The sequence below is a fragment of a genome, unplaced genomic scaffold (assembly GCF_019419815.1).
Source record: "Pyrus x bretschneideri cultivar Hongxiangsu unplaced genomic scaffold, Pyrus_bretschneideri_v1 Contig9, whole genome shotgun sequence".
In the NCBI taxonomy this organism is placed as follows: Eukaryota; Viridiplantae; Streptophyta; class Magnoliopsida; order Rosales; family Rosaceae; genus Pyrus; species Pyrus x bretschneideri.
In genome coordinates this window covers 2,617,077-2,636,457 of record NW_025999831.1, presented here as the reverse complement: position 1 = coordinate 2,636,457, position 19,381 = coordinate 2,617,077, and the positions used below count along the sequence as shown (strand labels likewise).

The window sequence follows — 19,381 nt, the reverse complement described above, 5'->3', positions numbered from 1 at the left end:
ATTTCTAACTAATCAAGGAATTGTCTACACAAAATTTAACCTCGTCAGATAATTAAAAGCATGTGACTATAATGTACTTGGTTTAAAATCATTACTGACGAGTCTAATCTCCACTGTTCTAGGCGGCGCTAAGCGGTTGGTCACCGCTCCAATTAATACCTAGGTATTTGAAAATTAAGAAATGACGCCTAAAACTGCTGGGGCGCCCGCCTAGACAAACTCATCCAGGGAACAAAGTGTTAATTAAATTAAAGAGGTATTAGCCAATTTATTGAGTTTTGTCAAAATAGAACGTAAAAGAAAAAGGGATGTGCTATCCACACACCTCTTTTTACTTCTCACACACTCCTTTTTAATTTCTGTCCGTTGGTATTCTTCAATACATTCGATCCGACGACCGAAAACCAAAAAGGTATGAGAGAAGTAAAAAGGGGTGTGTGGATATCACACCCTAAAGAAAAATTACATGATGATTAGGATTCAATTATTGGTTGTGGATTTATTGATAAATCTAATTTTTATTATTAATTTAATCTTATACTTGTTGTGTAATAGGTTAATAAAAATATTTCATATTTAAAATTTAAATTGGACATAGAAAAAAATTATATGAGTTCACATAAAAAATTTCATAAATAAATTTGTACATGAATGTAAACAAAATACATAAAAGGAAGGTTTATCAAATGAAAATCCAAAAATCCAGGAAACCTTATCCATGCCCCCACATCGGCTTTCGTCAAATGGGAAGCCCCTCCTCCCCGTCTTCTTCCACTTGAAGTGGAAGACCTTCCTTCCCCAAATACCATTTCCTCCCACACAATGCTATCCATGGCTTCCACAAGTACTTCTTGTTCTTCTCCCCTCTGCAACAAAATCTCCAATTTCTCAATCTCCCACTTACTCCCTCCAATCCCCACCCACTTACCACCACACATTAAACCCCTAAAACCCCTCAAGCTTAAAGCCCGTTTCCACAGCTTCCCCCACCCCTCTCCTCCCCCCAGTTTCCACCGCTCGTTGGCGGCGTTCGACGGCTTTGAAGCTGAAGAAGATAGTGAAAGCCAAGGCGAACAAGACCCAGAAGCACGGCGCCATGAAAAGCAAGAAGAAGAAGAAGAAGAAGAGCAAAGAGAGGAAGTGGCAAAGATATCAGACGCTGGGAGGCTATATGTGGGGAATTTGCCTTATAACTTGACTTCAACCCAATTGGCTGAGGTTTTCGGGGAGGCTGGCACGGTGGTTTTTTCAGAGGTTTGAGCTCTTTTTCTTCATGTTTCCATTGTTTGATTTGATGGCTTTGTAGAATTGTTGGTGATTGTGTTTGTGTGGTGTAGATTATTTATGACAGAGTCACAGATAGAAGCAGGGGATTTGGATTTGTTACAATGTCTACTGTTGAGGAAGCTCAGGATGCCATTAGGATGTTTGATGGCTCTGTAAGTATCAATCAAATTTTGGTTCTTGTGTCGATTCTTTTAACACGAAAAAACTCGGGAACTGCTATTGACGCTCCAAAAAGGTCTATCCTTCACTTCACTAAGTGCGGTATGACTTTTTTGGAATGTCAATAATAGCTCCCGGAAACTCAAACTTTCGGTTTTTTCAACTTTGATGGTGGCGATGTTTGACAGCAAGTAGGAGGTAGAACTGTGAAGGTGAACTTCCCAGAAGTGCCAAGAGGAGGTGAAAGGGAAATGTTAGGACCCAACAGACCAAGGACTGGGTTCAAGGTGTACATAGATAGCCCTCATAAGGTTTATGCAGGAAACCTTAGTTGGGGTTTAACTTCACAGGGTCTTAAGGATGCCTTTGAAGACCAGCCAGGGCTGTTGGGTGCCAAGGTCATATATGAGAGGGTTTCTGGAAGATCCAGAGGTTTCGGGTTTGTGACATTCGAAACTAATGAGGCTGCGGAATCAGCTGTCGTTGCCATGAATGGAGTGGTAAGACAAGTTTGTTAACAGCTCATTTGGTACACCGTATTGGACTTGACGGTCTTATGCTGCCAGACTCTGAATATGAACCTATTTGTGTGGCAACATAAGTCCGACAATACATTGTACCAAGTGACTTGTGTTGATCCTTGTGGATTGTATTGTGGTTCCGTAATAATCCGTTTGTTTGTGTGTGAAATTGCAAAACAGGAGGTTGATGGGCGGCCTTTGCGATTAAATATGGCGGCAGAGAGAGCAAGGACCGTTGTTTCCTCTCCAGCAGCATCAGAAACAACTGCACAAGACACAGACAGCAGTGACGTGGTTTCTCCACCAGCATCAGAAACAACTACAGACAACACGGACAACAGTGAATTGGTCTCTCGTCCTGCTTCCGATACAACCACTGACAACACAGACAACAGTGAATTGGTCTCCACTCCAGCGTCGGATACAACCACAGAAGACGCAGACAGCGGGGAATTGGTTTCCAGCGTTAGCATCTGATTTAACATTGCACTACAAGGGAGCCTAGAACAAGAAGTTTTGCCACACAAAGTGATGTTGAGGCTGTGTTGATTTTTCAGTTGCAGGGGCAAAGTGAGACTCGAGTTTTGTTTCCAAGGAGCGAGTAATTAGGCCTTAATCATGTATAAACGAATGGAAAACAATTTCAAAGTAATATTATTAAGTTGGTAAATTCTCAACTTCAGAATAAGATGAAACTTTGATTTTCAGAGCTGGATGCAGCTAGCAGATAAAATACAGAACGTCACGTTCACAAGATATGGCAAAGGGTGACACATTGCCATCACAATAGAAAAAGAGGACAGAACAACCTTCGACACGAAGGATCTTGGTTTTATAACCGAGGGTCATGACCATCAAGTAGACAATCGGCTTCAGAATCCAAATCCTGAGGAAAGAAAACCCTGCACAACAGCATGTTGTTATTACTCAAAGCTCATACCCTACAACGACCCATGAAATCAAGGACTATGGTGGTGATTGGTTCTGCTGGCAAATACGGCTTGGACAAACTGGCCTGATAGTGCTCAGCTTGCGCTAACAAAATTCACAAACGCTGTAATACACAGCAAGAGCTATGATTTACTTCATGAGGTCCACCGTCCACCACACATCTAAAGCAAACACAGACAAGTGCAAAATCCAACGGGTTCCAAGGATTTACCTGCAAGTGTTGTGGTACAATGTCTGGCTTAGCTGACCTATGTCATTGATACCTTTACAACCAGCCACCACCTCAAGAACTTGCCTGAGAAACCGTCACATTGAATGACGAAGTAGATAAATAAATTAGGAGCTAAAACATAATTCACTTCAGATAAACATGCACTTGTTAACAACGAAATTGTCATCATCACTATGTTCAACTTCAAACAAAATTCCATGTCCTTGTAACAAGTTTACGAGAAGATAGATCCACAATGTCTTGATGTCAAGTTGACTCAACCAATAATGTAACAGATTTACAATTCCCAACAAAGATAGATACATGTGTACTGCAGATATCAGAAGTCCAAGGATAGTCATTTCTCAACAAAAGCAGAATATAGTATATTCTCGATATAGCTTGAGAAAGCCATCCATTATAAAAACACTTGTGTCTGACAAATAAAGTTTCCCTACTTGACAAATCACACACATTAATTCTTACACGACACCTAGTAACATCAGCGAATTAGATATTGTAGTACAAAGTTATGCAGTAATAGCACTTCCCAGGCAGTAAATGGTTCAAATTAGGGGAAATAGTATTCACTGAACACTAATATGATGCTTTAAGAGTTTTCTTCATACACTATATAAGTTCATTATTCTTTTTGTCGACAAAGAAATAAATAAAAGAAATAAAGAAGTTCATGATATGGTGGTAAAAAAAATATTTCAACATACCGAACTAAACAAGGTTCATTGCGATCTTTAACGATGCACTCTTGATCATACTTCTCTTTCTTCTTAGAAGGCCAAATGGACTTTACAAACTTAATCCCAGCACTTGTACTCTTGATTCCACAATATGGAGAATCAGTCTCAATCATCCTCTCAATAGGAATGTCCCTCATAACATCAAGATTTTCAGTTGTCTTCAGAGAGCAACCATTTACACCTATTTAGGACCAAAAGGTATTCATGACCTCAATCTAAAGACCAAGATAAAGTGTTCAATATGTCCATTGTGACTAGCATTTAAAAATGAGCAATTTATATCTAAGATGTAAAAGAGGAACTTTGTTCTCTTCTTTCAAACTTTAGAAATAAAATAAAAAATCATAAAAATTATAAACACTGAGGCAAAATTTAGTCGTTCTATTTGCAAAGGTTGCAAGAAAGATATGAGGCCAATCTCTTTGTTTGGAAAATGATTTGTTAATTCAATGACAAACTCATTCTTATGGTGCTCAGTACTCAAGATTAAAATAACAAGTAACCGGAGGTGTTGTTTAATGAGGGAATAGAATCGGTCAATTATATAGGCACTGAGATAGGTTAGACAAAAAATACCCCATTCCTGACCCTAAAAAATTAAAATGTTCAAACCAAAATATCCTCTATGCAAAAGAATTAACTATCTGCTCAACCCCATAATTGCGATTGGGGTCATCTTATTCTCTCATAAAGCCACAATTTCCAAGTACCAAGGATGTAGGCTAATTTAGTCATAAATTCACTACACAATATTAGATAGAGGGTTATGAAATGACAATGCGCTTGGAGGGATTTTTAAATGACTACTTGAAAGAAGTCATTTTAAAAAGAAATCCTTTGTTTAGTGCTAATGCTTATGTAGGGTATTTTCAATCTTTCTAATCTAATGTTTCGTCGTGCATAACCATCAACCTTTAAATATTCATTTAGGCATATTAAATCTATGTTTCTTTTTCCACATTTTACAATGGATTCATACATTAAATTCAAAGAAATTCTACTTGTTAGAATGTTACAGAAAGCAACAGACATCATAAACTTTGCAGGGATTGACAGATTAGCATTAGAAACCATGCTATTTTGATAATATCTTCACCTATGTACATGTTGCTGATGGAAAGAAGTTTATCACCTGCCGCTATTTCTCTCTACAATTTCACAGAAATCTGGAGCAGCTGCACGCATATGCAGAAACATGGGAAGCTTAGTGGTGTGTGCCAATTCAAACTGCTTCTCAGAATACCTGGAGTTCACAATAGAGTATAAGATGGAAAAGACAGAATGTATCATGTAATAAAATGAAAAGTAGAAGCGTGCAAGCGGAAACAGAGAATAAGAAAAAAACTACTTTTTCACAAACGACGTAGTTCTTTTGAATCTCTGCTGGGCAAAACTGAAGCCCGTCATAGTCCAGTCCACATTCACCAATTGCAACCACCTTCCAAGCACAAGAGAGAACGAAATAAGCAATACAAAATATATGCTCCATGATATCAATATCTGAACAGACCATTCGTTCAAAGAAGTTTTAATGACTTGAAACCCTATAATGCACACCTCATGTTCCTCCTGACATAGAGATCTTGGGTACGGGGCACACCTTTCCTTTCTCAATGCCCTCTTTGGCCAATAACAGAAGCGCCTGAAAATGCTTATCTGGATCCCCACTCTCTTTAAATTCCTAAACAGAATAGACAATGACCCTACCTCTCAAGCATCTCTAAACAAAACCGAAAATCAACAATATCAACTTCTTCCGCGAATAAAAATAAGAAGTGAGGAACAAACCCCAATTTGTTGCACAAGTCGACATTTTTAAAACTTGGCAATGACTTATTCACAAAAATACAAAACAGTAACAGTAACAGTAACAAAACAGAGCAAGCGAAAAAAATCATCGGTTTCCGCAATTGTTAAAGCTTCCTTTGATTCCTCAAGTGATCCACCAGTGACCTACATTATCCATAAGCCTAATTCTAATTTCAGAGCGCATTAAACAACAACAATTACTTAACTTCTAATTGAAAAGGAAGGAGAGTTACGATAATCCGGTCGATGCCGGCAGTCCAAGCCCTGCTCAAAACCGTGGCTATATCCGAGACATGGCACTGCTTTCCATTGTAGATTCCTCTGAACACTCCATCTGTATGATCATATTCTTCAAGGTTTCAGGTCCCATAGTCGAATTTAAGAACAATGAAGTTTGGTTTTTGGTAAGATAAAAATGGCATGCCAAGTGTTGGATGAAATGCCTGAGAGACTGACCTGTGAAGTTGACGGCTACATCTGACTTGTTAACTGCGTGTAAGAAGAATGAATTGCTGCAGAAAGAAGGGATTTTGGAAGAGATACTTGCCCATCATGCGGACTGTTGCCATGCCCAAAGCGGACTGCGAGAGGGAAAGGATCAATGTAAATAGGCAAAAGAAATAAAAAAAGAGATCGAAGCGGAACAGGATCAATGTATCACTGTGAGTTTTTGTTGTTTGTAAGGGAAGAAGTGGAATGATTTTCAGTGCGTTTTTGTAGTCTTCACATGACTCCTTTATATAGGCAAAATTTACCGATAAACATCTTCAATCTTGGACAATCATAAACAAAGAATGTTGTAGCCAGATAGTGAGAACTATTTAGATTAACAGTGAAAACTTATCCAATCTATATGGGCATCCATACTTACAACACTCCGCCCACGCATCATTGACTATTTGACTCGTTAAAACCTTGTTAGGAAAAATTTAGTATGAATTTCATGTTTCTATACATTAAAATTTAAGTAGCAAGGTATGCAATTATTTTTGTCATAATTAGACCAACGAAGTTAAAACCTTGCTACTCATATGCTGTTTCGCATTTCTTTCTTTATTTTTTGACATAGATCCCTGTCAAAGGAATGAAACAACTGACCTAACCAAAACGAATCCAGTATATATGCTTACAATACAATATACATAGGCCTTCAAAAGCAAGGAAAAGAAATGGAGTGGAAAATAAGAACAAAAGTACACGTATTGACCGCAGACATAACCAAAAAATACATATCTCAAGCTCAAATGATAAAAACTAAAATCTAAAAATAATATGGTTATCAGACATGGCCTTGATTTCTAATTTAATATTTTAGGCAGTATTGAGGCCAATATAATCCCGATGATAATGAGCAGGATTATAATGCCATAACAGGTCCATTTACGTGTGTTTTTCTGTAAGAATCTGGCTTTCTGCAACTGCTGAGTGCCGGAATGCACAAATGAATTAGCTCTCTCCACGTGGCCCTGAATGTCGTCCAACTGTTCACCTTGAGCTTGCACGAGAACTGCCATGTCCATGAAAACCTGGTGCAACTCGTTCAGATTTCTCTCCATGGCCTTCACACCATCATGTCTCTCTTGAATTTCTTGTATGGTGTCTAAAACTCTCCCTCTTCCTTGCTCTTGGATTGCCTTCTGTAAAAATGTCTCGCTCTCACCTACAAGCATGTATAATTGCTAGTTACACAAATTAGCAATTGATTCTATGAGCATCGATCACTACACCAACTAATTTTGCTCATGTTATTAAGATACGTATGTAAGATTCAAGGATGCTCAAGCGCTAATTAGTAACTTAATTAATACACTTTTAACCACTTATATGAATCACACTACAATATTTCATATAATTTGAACCGATTAATTTTTAGGTCATTATTGAAATATCTCCATGCCAAATTTTATTTCAAGCGTTTGACAAACCAAACTGACCCATGACTTAAAACAGGAAATCTCATTCCAAACGGTCGTATGCTTTCATCAATCAAAAGTCTTGTAAGGATCACTTAAGTAAGTTTACTTGAGAGGTAGCTTTTATGATGACCCACTGTACATTTATTTCAACAATTCAAATTGTCTAGTTTTAAGTCTTGCCTTAAAGATCGTCATAATCAGAAATCATATATATGATCATTGAACTAAAGTGTAGTCATCATTTTAGTGTTTTTTTGTAGCACAATGTCTCAATGGTTTCGAAGTTGTCTTTTTGTGCATTGAAGTGAATACATGAATTAAAATATGCACAGTTCCGATCGTGGAAAAAATTATAAAATCAACTCCACAAAGTTCCCTCAAATAAATTTGTTTGAAGAATTCCTTAATGAAGAGGGTTATTTTCTTTCTTTGAAAAGTCGTATATCCGGTACGTCATGTGACATTGGTGTCCCAAAATACACCCGTATTGGAACATGTGTATCATTATTATGTCAATTCTAGATCAAAACCTCAAATGCATCCAACAACTAGTGTATTTATTATATAGGTATTTCAATCAAAATAATCGTTGATTGACATAATTTTTTATTTTGATCCTTGAGTTTTAAAATCGATAGAAGTTGTCCTTAAGATTGTCCATTATCAATTAATTGGTCATTTTGTGAAAAATTTCCGTTAAGTTGAAAAAACTACCAACTTAAGTAGAGGGCTTGATTTGACAAAAATAGTCTCAATTTAATGGAGATTTTCACGAGAATACCAAAATGATTGATAATAGACAATCTCAATGACAACTACTATTGATTTTAAATCTCAAAAACCAAAATGAGAAGTTATGTCAATTATATTTTAGCTAAAAAACTTATTATACGTGTCATAAATAATCGAATAGATCCCCCAATACCCTTTATCTTATCATTTTGGTATATATTTGTTGAGCTTAGTATTCAAACCTAGATTTACGCTGCACTCTAGGCCAAATCATTTGATTTCTTGATTATATTTGGCGAAGGTAACATTGCGGAACTACTATTTGTAATTCAAATATTTCACAGATGCTATATAAGTTACCTGTAGAGATGAGAAGGTCTAGGGTTTTGTCGTCGGGGTTCTCTCCGGTGACCGTGAAGTACCTACGCTGAACGGTCTCTCTGTGCTCCGATGAGATCTTGTTCCTCAAGTCATTAAAGCTATCCATGGAATCCTTTAGCTTCTTCCTCAGCCCGTTGACCACGGACGTCCTCGTCCGGTCAGATGAGGACCCTGGACCGCAACCAGGCAAGCTCCGGTTGGCAGCGTTGGACTTGTCCAACGCATCCAACTGTACCTTAAGAACCTTAGCGTTCTTGAGGGCGGTATGGACATCCGCGTCCATGCGGGTTCGGAGGTCCTTGACTGCCTTGGAGTTGTGGAGACTCTTGCTCTGCTCGTGTGCGCTTTGCAAGCTCTTATTGATCTTTTGGAGCTCATTGAGCTCGTTCTGGACCGACTCCACATCCTGGAAAAACTTGTTGAGTTCGTTGGACGTTGCAGTCATTTCGATGACATGGTGGTCCGGCGAGGCCTCAGAGAAGGAGCTAGAGAGCAGATCGTTCATTTTTTCGATACCTTAATTTGCTGTAAGATCATAAACTCAGAAGTCAGAAGTTAACCTTACCTCTCTGAGTTTCTGTGACTCAAAATTTATGGTTTAGATACATGTTATACACAGAGAAGTGCTTTGGCAGTCTTTCTTGACTTGTAGTTCAAGTCTTGGCCGCGTTTCAAGTTTTCAACTTCCAACTTTGAAAGGTTCAAACAAACATTATCCCTCAAGTACCAAGTAGATTCCCAACTCCTGTGTAGCAGCCAAGGACCATGTTTTTTTCCAACCTTCTGGTATCTATTTGGAGAAATGTAGGACCACTTTAATTTGTAGACTAGTGAGAATACAGGCTCTTTATTGGATCCATTACACATCGAACTTTAACGATCCGAACTGTTTATATGTGTTATGCGTACCAGTTGGGATGAATTATTTACTAATTCCATGTTTATAACTAGACCGGCCTCTTCTAATAATTTAAAGGTGTATCTTAGCAACTTTGGTTGACAAAGAACATAGTAGTAAAAATTGGTTTTAATATGGATGGTACATGCGTCCCCCTCTATATGGGAGAATAAGAAAGAAAATCGAGGTTTCACTACTAATTAATTAGCAATATGATAAGTAACTCAATTACTTATGACTGTTAGGCTTCACATATTGAACAACCTACTATGATACCATTAAAAATTTGAGGTTCCACCATAAAACTAATTGGCAATATGGAGAGTAGTCCAATCACTTATCCTCAAATAAATATACATAACATATTTTGACATTATTAATTTCATAATCGGTTTAGTTTCTTAATCATCATTCATCCCTAAAAAAAATTCATTCAAATTAAAAATCGTTTAGTCATCCTAGAACAAATTGATGGTTTAATTACTAAATAACATAGTCACTCAATACTACGGTCTAGTGATATTCATGTTTGCTTAAAGGTGAGAGGTCTTAGATTCGAATCTCGTGGATGGCGAATTCGATACCAAATTAGGTTACTCATTGTGTGGTTTAACTGAACTCCCTCCCCCTTAGTATAAAAGTATTGATGTACTAAAAAAAAAAAAAAAGTACTAAATAACATATAAACGGTATGAACCGTTCATTTATAAGCTTAAGTCGTTTTCTTGAAGCCCCTAGTAATAACCATTGCTGACGTCTAACATTTATTAATATTTGGCACCACAAATTATGAATTAAATCTCAAATCTCCTATGGGATCCCTTCTCCTATCCATCAGAGAAAAAAATGAAAAGAAATATAAAAAAAAGGTTATATGGGCTGAAGAGTATTTATATGGTTGATAATTGTCTAGTTGCTCTAGGACGTTTTATTATTGGTATTCAGAAATGTGTTGATCAATATCCAACTGCCCCTTCAATATTCATCTGCCCCTTGAGTCCTTGACCACCAGGCTTCTGTACAATATCTGTTCAGCTAAGAATATCCTTGAACCGGATTGAAATCCTCAGCTTTTTATCGAGACCCATTATGTACCCTCTCCGAAAAAAGAAAAAAAAATCATTATTTTTGGGACAATAAAAATAGTGCATGTCAATACTACGGATTAATAGCTAGTATTTATCTTTATTTATAAGTAAGTTGTCTTGTACTTAAATTTTGTAAAAGACGAACTTGAAAAATACTAGTTTATTTATCCAAAATTGAAGAGTGTGAAAACTGTAAACAGAACAATACGATGGCAAAAAGAAAATAAGGAGGTTAATAGAGCAATAGTCATTGAATGTTAGCTCAAATAGAGTTTTGGTCATGAACTAAGAATCTGTGAGTATTGATCTATAAACTAAAAATTCGTGAATAGTTCTTGAATGTGTTATAAGGTGGATCAGTGATACTTTTGACTAACTTCATTAGAATTTCTATCCAAAATAAAAGTATAAAAAAACAAAACATAGATGAAAAAATTTACGGAACTGGCAAAAAAAATCATTACACTACGTTATAACAAAGTCAAATACAAATGCTCACAAAATTTTGATTCAAAGACTGACACTCCAATTAAACCAAAATTCAAGGAGTATTATTCCAATTTTCTGACAAAACAATATTTTAATTTACTTAAAATAAAATTTAAACTCCACACGATAGTTTGTTTGTTTGTTTTTTTTTTTTTTCTGACAAAACAATATTTTAATTTACTTAAAATAAAATTTAAACTTAAGTGCGAGCAAGCGACACAATCTAATGAAATTGAATATACCTCTATTAAAAAATAAAATCAATGCACAAAAATGTAACACAAAAACAATAGGAATGTGGCGTATGAAGAAAATCACAATACTCTCTCTCTCTCTCTCTCCCCTCCTACTACGCTGGCGGCGGCGGAGAGGCGGGCGTCGGATTGTTGTTATTGCCACCGCCATTGCCCCAATTCCACGGCTTCAAGCTGAGGATCACGATCAGAATAATCACGAGCAGCAGAATAATGGCGTAGCAAGTCCACTTGCGGGTGTTCTTCTGGGAGGCCCTGGCCTTGGTGAGCTGCTGTGTGCCTCTGCTGACGAACGAGTTGGCTCTCATGACGTGGTTTTCGATGTCGTCGATCTGCTCCCCCTGCGCCTGCACCAGCACCGCCATGTCCAGGAACACCTGGTGCAGCTCCTGCAGGTTCCTCTCCATGTCCTTTACGGCGTCGTGTCGCTCCTGGATCTCCTGGATCGTGTCGAGGACTTGGCCCCTCCCTTGCTCCTGTATTGCCTTCTGCAGAAACGTTTCGCTCTCTCCTGCAACAATCATGCTTAATTTGATTAATCCATTACCTCATTAAGCACTAAAATTGGAGGGAGCATTAGGGTTTTCGCCATTACCGGTGGAGATGAGGAGGTCTAAGGTCTTCTCGTCGGGATTTTCGCCGGAGACGGTGTAGTACCTTCGCTGTACGGTCTCACGGTACTCGGATGAGATCTTCTGCCTGAGAGCGTTGAAGCTGTCCATGGAGTCCTTGAGCTTCTTCCGGAGGCCGTTGACGACTGAGATCCGAGTCCGGTCCGAGGACGAACCCGGCCCGCAGTTCGGAAGACTCCGGTTAGCGGCGTTGGACCTGTCGAGCGCCTCCAGGCGGACCTTGAGCACCTTGGCCTTCTTGAGGGCGAGGGTGACGTCAGCGTCCATGCGGGATCGGAGGTCCTTGACGGCGGTGGCGTTGTGGAGCGTCTTGCTCTGCTCGTGGGAGGACTGGAGGCTGAAGTAGACGCGCTCGAGCTCCTTGAGCTCGTCCTTGACGGACTCGACGTCGGCGAAGAACTTGTCGAGGTTGACTCCGGCGGCGCCCGACCCTGCCGTCGACCCCATCTCGATGACGTGATCGTCGCGCCGCGGCGACTGCTCCTCGCTCCGGAACCGCGAGAAGGAGCCGGAGAACAAATCGTTCATGATTTTTGCGAGTTCGTGTATTTGAAACCGAAATCGGAGCCAAAAACCGATCGGAATCGATAAGAAAAATGGGGAATTTGGGAGGAAATTGGAGATATGATATTTTGGAGAGGGGGTATGAAGTATGAAGGGGAAGGTGGGGGGGGTTTAATTAGTCAACGAGGACTCTGAGGCGGGATGTGGATTTTGGTGCGAAAAACGAAAGAGGCGGTTTCTTTCTGTTTTGTGAGTGGGCCAGCTGTCAATGTAGAGAGAGAAAGACGATGAGAGAGAGAGAGATTAATCCTTAATCCTCTGTGTGTTGGTTAATATGCAGCCATTTGGCCTAATTACGCGTGAGGGTAGAGGGGAAACTGGGAAAATTGGAAATTAGGAAATTTAATGATTGAATAATTAAGTTGGAAAACGAGTTAAAAGAAAAACATGGGACTTGGTCGCGTGTTATTCGGGGCTTTGTCTTCTTCTTCTAGCTGTTTCGCATTTTAATGTTGCCATATGGCTGCTAACAACGAAATGAATGAGATCGAATTTTCTGCACTCCACATGAGCGTGGTGTTTCTATGGGCTCGATAAGTAATTGACGAGTATTTAATATCTTAAATTTTTTAATTTGTCATCATAAAATAAACATGTGTTAAATACTTATTGGGGCTATAAAAAGATCGCACATATTTTGAATGCAAAAGATTTAATTTCGTCATGAATCGGATATGAGAGACTTGTTTACACACAAAAAATGGAAGATATCTCAAAAGAATCGAAAGCAATAATCCATTGTCATGTTTGAAATATTAAGAGCAATTAAAATTCTATTTTGAAGAGTAAACTTTTAAAAATGTACCTTCGAGAAATACTGTAAAAGACTCTTTATTATAAATATATAAAAAAATGAACATTTACTCTTTAAATTTAGAAAAGAAAGAGAGCGAATGAAGAAGGCGATGATGGCTTGATCTTGGTTGTCAAGCAAAACCCAGAAAAGAAACAAACGAGACAAAATACCCTAGAATTCGACGAATTAGATAAGTTGGGTCTTTGACTTGTTGATCGAACATTGTCTGAATTGTTAGATTGAATCAAGTAGAGTTGTATCTATTTGTCCGATTATCCGGTTCAAGTTTTCCGAACCAGGAAACTTTCCTCCACTTGTATAGTTCCATCCAACCTTTTGGAAATGTTCAGATTTCGAAATTTTCAAACATGAATTTCCATTCCAACTAGCACCCCACTAAAAATCCATTGTATAGTAATGACTCGTGAAAGCAAAAGAGTACATCATAAATCGGAATCTAATCCCTCAAGTATTTTGATTACGATTACGTAAACGTGCCACAAAAATTACATATTGCCAATTGAGTCTCAACCTGCAATGCGAGAAATTTTGACAAACATTTCAATGTGCTTAAAATTATCATTGCAATGTTAACTCAATTTACAATTTCCCGTGAACATAGAGATCATACTATATACTTGTCACAACTGAAATCAGATTTTCCTCTATAATTCTTCCATAAAGATTAAAGAATATGAAACAAAAGACAGTTGCAAGGCTAAGGAATCCTATATCTCTCTCTCCCAACCCTAACAATCATCTCAATCTCGACAATCTTTTTCGCTTACGGTTCTTTTTCCTTGCTGCGGTGCTCCTTGGATCGTTGGACGCGGAAGGAAGAGTCAGATTAGTCAATGGCTTTCCAAAACTGGTTCTGCCTTTCTTCGAAACCCACTGCAGCGGCAGATTGTTTACCACCATGCGAATGTCATTAGCACTACTCACTTCCACAAGATTTCGTATTTGATCAAGCATCTGCATTGTCCAGGCCATTGAGTGATCTAGAGCAATTGAATCATCCATTGGTTTCTTCAATAGGTTCATCAAGACATCTTTGAATGACTGAGAAGACATGGAAGGCTTGTAACCTTGGCGACTTTCGCAGATCATGTTGACTTTGATGACATGCTTGCAAAGGTTCCCTTGCATTGACCACGCACAATCGCAAAAGGAAAACTCTGATCCGGGATTCCACACTAGATGCATGGTGCCGCTGTCCTTCTGGCTCAAAACCTTGGCAAAGAGGTGGTCTTTATCACCTAAGGAAACTGCAGAATCTGGAATTTGCAGTGCCCTGTGCCATGACGTAGAAGCAATATATTCCTCCTTAACATTTTGGAAAGCATCACATTCATCTGCATAGCGGTCAAGCCAGTAGCTTGAATGCAGCTCGGTGGTTAGCTTGTGCACCAACCAATCAACTCTCTGGAGCGCTCCAAGATGTGAATCATCGAACAATTTCACTTTCATCTTGATGTGATATGCTTCAATGGCACCAGATGCTTCTTGGCTTGCAAGCGGAAGACTCCTCATTGTTGAAAGCCACATTTCTGTTAACAAGAAACATAGTTTCATGCAAAACTTGTAAGACCATTAAACATGATGTGTCCAGGAATGTGCATCAGTGTGTGTCAGAGTGAGTGAGAGAGAGAGAGAGATCTAACCAATCTTCGGTACCCAAGACTGCTTAAAGTATTCCATAAATGCAGTCTGATCAACAAAATCTTGTGTTAGTTCTTCTAAGGCAACCAGGGTATCACTTCCATCCCAAATGCTATACGCAATATTACCCAGACGTTTAAAAATTTCACGCTGAACTTCAATGTTATTGCATTTCTTTACAATATTCCTCAGCCATGATCTACGAACACGCCAAAGGGAAAATAGGACGGGACAACAGAAAATATCTCTGAAAGACCATGAAATGTGTTATTAGAATGCACAATATTCTAAGTCCAGATAAATTTAATGCAGAGAATTACAGAGAGCATCCTGCCTGATGGGATCAATCTCAGCTGCTGCATCATCAATTAAGAAACCATTGATCTTCCATCCGGGCTCAACACTACGAGCTCGATCAAGTAGAGCTTTCATCCATTTAGACACATCTGGCTTTGCAAAGCTACGCGTGATGACCCATGCGACAGGGAGTGCATGTTGTCTTGAGTCAAAGACAAGAAGTGTACACAAAGGATACTGCCATTTCAAACACGTATAAATAAATATCTACTTTCTATGCACATTCCCTAAATCTACAAAAATGTACATTCACGAATCATTTCATGACTCAGTAACTCATATATTCCAAAATGAACCCTGTATTTAATGGATATGTGATGGAAAAGAAAAGTCAACATGATAACAAGATAACTACCCGCAAGAGTTTTTCGTTTATTACGATTCATTCTCTAGGAAACAAGTCCTACTAAACCTAGAAATAAGGAAAGAAATCTTATAGCTCACTAAAGGGTTAGTCAGTTCACAAGCTTGTACAAAAAGCATTAATGATTTGGTTACCTTAAGTCTCTTTATGCCAAATGTTGAATCAGCTGCAATGAGACTGCGGTGGCCAAAACGAATCATTTGTTGCAGCTGCCACTCCGTTTGAATCCCCAGAAGGAAAGGATCTTTCTCTGAAGTATCCTGATAAATGAATATGGATTTTTTGTTGCGTTCAACCCACATTCGGATGCTTGCTTGATCATCAAGATCCAATTCATGGGTAGATCGCTTAATAATCATCCCAAGTTTATGGACATACTGGGAAGCAAGGCTATTTACTTTTGCATTCGAACCACAATACCGCTGAATCCCTTCAATGTGTTTCTCTAGTACATTTTCTTCAGGAATGCCAAGGTAGATCATAGACATTGTTTGCTGTTGAATCTCATTACAGATATATGGAATTTTATTGGCTCCCGGACCAATCGCATCTCTGTCAAGTGGGCCATGGCAAACAAAACCAGATTTGTTCACATGGCGCCTCTCATGATATATAATTAGTGCAAGTGATGGGCGTGCATACAAACGCTTCACTACAAAATTGCATGTACAGCCCCGCATGGATTGAGGTCTAGCTGCACGGTTGCGGGTGTTGAGTCGATATTTTCTGCTAGGCAAAATACCCCCTCCTTCCCCATAATTTTCAGGACCGAAAGAACACCAATACCTTCAACAAGAAAGAATGAACAATTAACAACTGTAGTGCCTAAAATAAGAAAATAGCGGTGAATATGAAATAGAGAGAGATTTTTTTTTTTTTTTGGGGGGGTGGTCCATCCAAAAATTTGCTGCTCATATGACCCACAACATTAAAATTGGTAATCTCAAAGTCACCAGAGCAGAAAACTCTCAACGTTGTCCTCATACACCTGATTTATGTTGGTTAAATCAAGACGGATCAAAATTAAAAGTAAAAGAACATGCACATGCAGATTAGTTCTTTCAGAATGCATTAATAACGAATTAGAACCAGATATTAGATAAGCTGGAAACTCAAAGTGTTGAACTCACTAAAGCAGACTTTACCAGAACAACACTATCTTTTGAATGATTCGTGGAAAAGTAAGCTTTTTGGTCCTCCAGAAGAAGATAATAGAAGAACAATGAGGTGGTATGGTTTAAGAATTTCTTTACTCACAGCTTATATTCCAAATACTCATCATCCTTGTATTCCGTAAAGATGCCCATCTTTCTTCTTCTTCCCCTTTCAATATGAAATCTTGTTGGGCACTCTAAATTTGAGCCTTCTCCAATTATAAAGTCATCCACTCGATCATAAGGAATGAGGGCTGCATCATCATGGTTCTCGGTAGTGCCAAATTTGGTCCAAGTCAAATCAGCAGAGGAGAAATCCTCCTCCGGTGGATCTTGAACTGGAAGATCGTTTATAGATTCAACAATAGCCATAGGGTTGTAGATCCTTAACGCAATATTTAGCACCAAACCAGCTCAACAATTAGCAGCACATCTGCAAATACAGTAAACACAATCCCTTCAATTAGTAACAAAATATCGTAAACACGTCAAATCAAGAAGTTGAATATATAGTTTCATGGTTGTTAAACTTCGAACTCTACTTCGGACATGTAGCTAGTTAAATCAGTGTCACAATAATAATATTCTTATAATCTACATAGAAGAAAGTACAAAATATAAGTATACAATAAATACTCTAAAGTATATGTATGGAGTCTAATGCATAATTTAATAGTCACACAATCCAAATATTTATAAACTAAAATAGAAAAACAGAACAACTAGGCTTTTGGACTAGTGGACCAAGAGAGCAAAAGTATTAGCATATGAAATAGAGAAAAACCCAAAAGAATATTTACAGTTAAAGAAAAGGCCAAAAGATAGAAGTCAGAGAGAGTTATCACATAGAGAGAAAAGGCAGGACATGATTTCAGCATGTGTACAACTTTCTACAACCCTAGAGGTTTCACTTGTTTTGCGAAAACGAAATCAGTGCTCGGAATCCAGAAAAGTAAAATGATATCCATTATTGCTTCACCTACTAAAATTTTTAAAACCTCATTTACTCACTAATACAAAAGATGGTGTTTCTAAAGATGGAACTGCGAAAATCATTAATGCTAATGATCTCAGCTACACTAACTATATTCCTATCAAATAAGCATTTCCTACAAATTACAAATCCAAATTTCAGGCTGGCCTTAGCTGGAACTTCCCACTAAACCCTACTAACAAACCACCAACGAAATTCAATGCTTCTCTCAGTAAGTCAGATTATTACACACCCCAAGCAACCATTTTCTCCCATCTCTATTAGACTACACAGTCAGACCAATAAACCCGTATAACACCATGTTCAAGCAACAAAAATTTACAAAAAACACCATAGTAACCTTAAACCGAAAGAAAAACAAAAAGAAAACCACGATGACCCAAAAAAATGAAAATAAAATAAATAAACTTAAATTGGAAGACAATTCAGTTGCGTTCCTTTGGTGCTTCACATGGAACAACAATGCCTGCTGGCCGAAAAGAGCAGATTTCATACAAAAATACTAATAAATTTGAAGGAACCCAGAAACAAAAAATTGCAGGAAGAACTTAACTATTTAGCTTTACTCCTTAGGTCAGTTCATAAAACCCTAAATGGTCGAAAGCCAATTTCTTTCCACTTGTAATCTTAGCCTAGAACAAAACTTCATTCAGTCAAGAACATTCCTTTACATGTATTCCTGGTGTTCAACTTCAATTTATATTTTGATGAAAACCCAGAAACCCTTTTACGTATATTACTACTGATTACCCTAACTATGTATCACAGCACCCAGAAACCCTGATTACACAGAAACCCATAAACCCTGATTACCCAGAAACCAATAAACCTTGATTACCCTATACTATTTATCACCCCAGCACCAATTCAAAGAAGCCTTTGAAGAATTGGTGCCCCATTTTCGCTAACCAATTAATAAAACTTAAACCCAAAACGCTATTGAGACTACGAAGATCAAAGAAACCCAAATCTTCCAATTATCCAGTTCAATATTTCAATTTCCCAACTAAAAAAATGTTGAAATAAGCAGATAGAGGTTGACAGAGAAGGAAATTTACCTTCTTGTTGGTGAAGAGTGCTCGAACCAGATGAGAGGGAGAGTTCTCGAACGGACTGGACTGGAGAGGAGCGGCGACAGAGATATGGAGAGGGCGCTTTGGAAATGAACGGCTAAACAGACGGGGCAGGATTGTCAAGTTCCATTAATTGTTATTTTTCATCTTTTATTTATGAAATTAAAAAAAAACTGTTTTTGGAGAAACATTTGCTTTCCGTTGCTTTTGACTTATAATTTAAAAAAATTAAATTGTTAAATAATTTTCGTAATCACGAACCGCACTTAGTGGTTCGAGTTGCAACGGTTAAGAATAAAATATTTAAAGTTTGTTAAAAGCGAGAGTTGTT

The 19,381-nt window shown here is 38.2% G+C and overlaps 4 protein-coding genes and 1 pseudogene across 4 annotated transcripts; 1 reads left to right on the top strand and 4 right to left on the bottom strand.

Moving 5' to 3' along the window:
- Window positions 1-686: 686 nt before the first annotated feature.
- Window positions 687-2,674, top strand: LOC103940462 (33 kDa ribonucleoprotein, chloroplastic-like). The gene is given in 5 exon segments (XM_048576467.1): window positions 687-722; window positions 724-1,254; window positions 1,338-1,439; window positions 1,635-1,946; window positions 2,148-2,674. Coding segments are annotated over 5 exon segments (1,278 nt in total). The 3' UTR covers window positions 2,445-2,674.
- On the bottom strand, window positions 2,601-6,441 carry LOC103941457 (annotated as a pseudogene).
- A 354-nt stretch (window positions 6,442-6,795) lies between these two features.
- LOC103940471 (syntaxin-121) lies at window positions 6,796-9,405 on the bottom strand. The gene is made up of 2 exons (XM_009350591.3): window positions 8,705-9,405; window positions 6,796-7,356 (listed from the first exon to the last, which is right to left on the bottom strand). The coding sequence occupies exons 1-2, from the start codon at window positions 9,228-9,230 to the stop codon at window positions 6,995-6,997; spliced, it is 888 nt and encodes a 295-aa protein (XP_009348866.1). The 5' UTR covers window positions 9,231-9,405; the 3' UTR covers window positions 6,796-6,994.
- A 2,022-nt stretch (window positions 9,406-11,427) lies between these two features.
- LOC103940481 (syntaxin-121-like) lies at window positions 11,428-12,794 on the bottom strand. Its single transcript, XM_009350598.3, has 2 exons — window positions 12,050-12,794; window positions 11,428-11,965 (listed from the first exon to the last, which is right to left on the bottom strand). The coding sequence occupies exons 1-2, from the start codon at window positions 12,612-12,614 to the stop codon at window positions 11,550-11,552; spliced, it is 981 nt and encodes a 326-aa protein (XP_009348873.2). The 5' UTR covers window positions 12,615-12,794; the 3' UTR covers window positions 11,428-11,549.
- Window positions 12,795-14,005: 1,211 nt separating this feature from the next.
- LOC103940490 lies at window positions 14,006-19,190 on the bottom strand. Its single transcript, XM_048576534.1, has 6 exons — window positions 19,036-19,190; window positions 17,087-17,416; window positions 15,964-16,615; window positions 15,443-15,642; window positions 15,111-15,355; window positions 14,006-14,996 (listed from the first exon to the last, which is right to left on the bottom strand). The coding sequence occupies exons 2-6, from the start codon at window positions 17,353-17,355 to the stop codon at window positions 14,203-14,205; spliced, it is 2,160 nt and encodes a 719-aa protein (XP_048432491.1). The 5' UTR covers window positions 17,356-17,416; window positions 19,036-19,190; the 3' UTR covers window positions 14,006-14,202.
- Window positions 19,191-19,381: the final 191 nt, after the last annotated feature.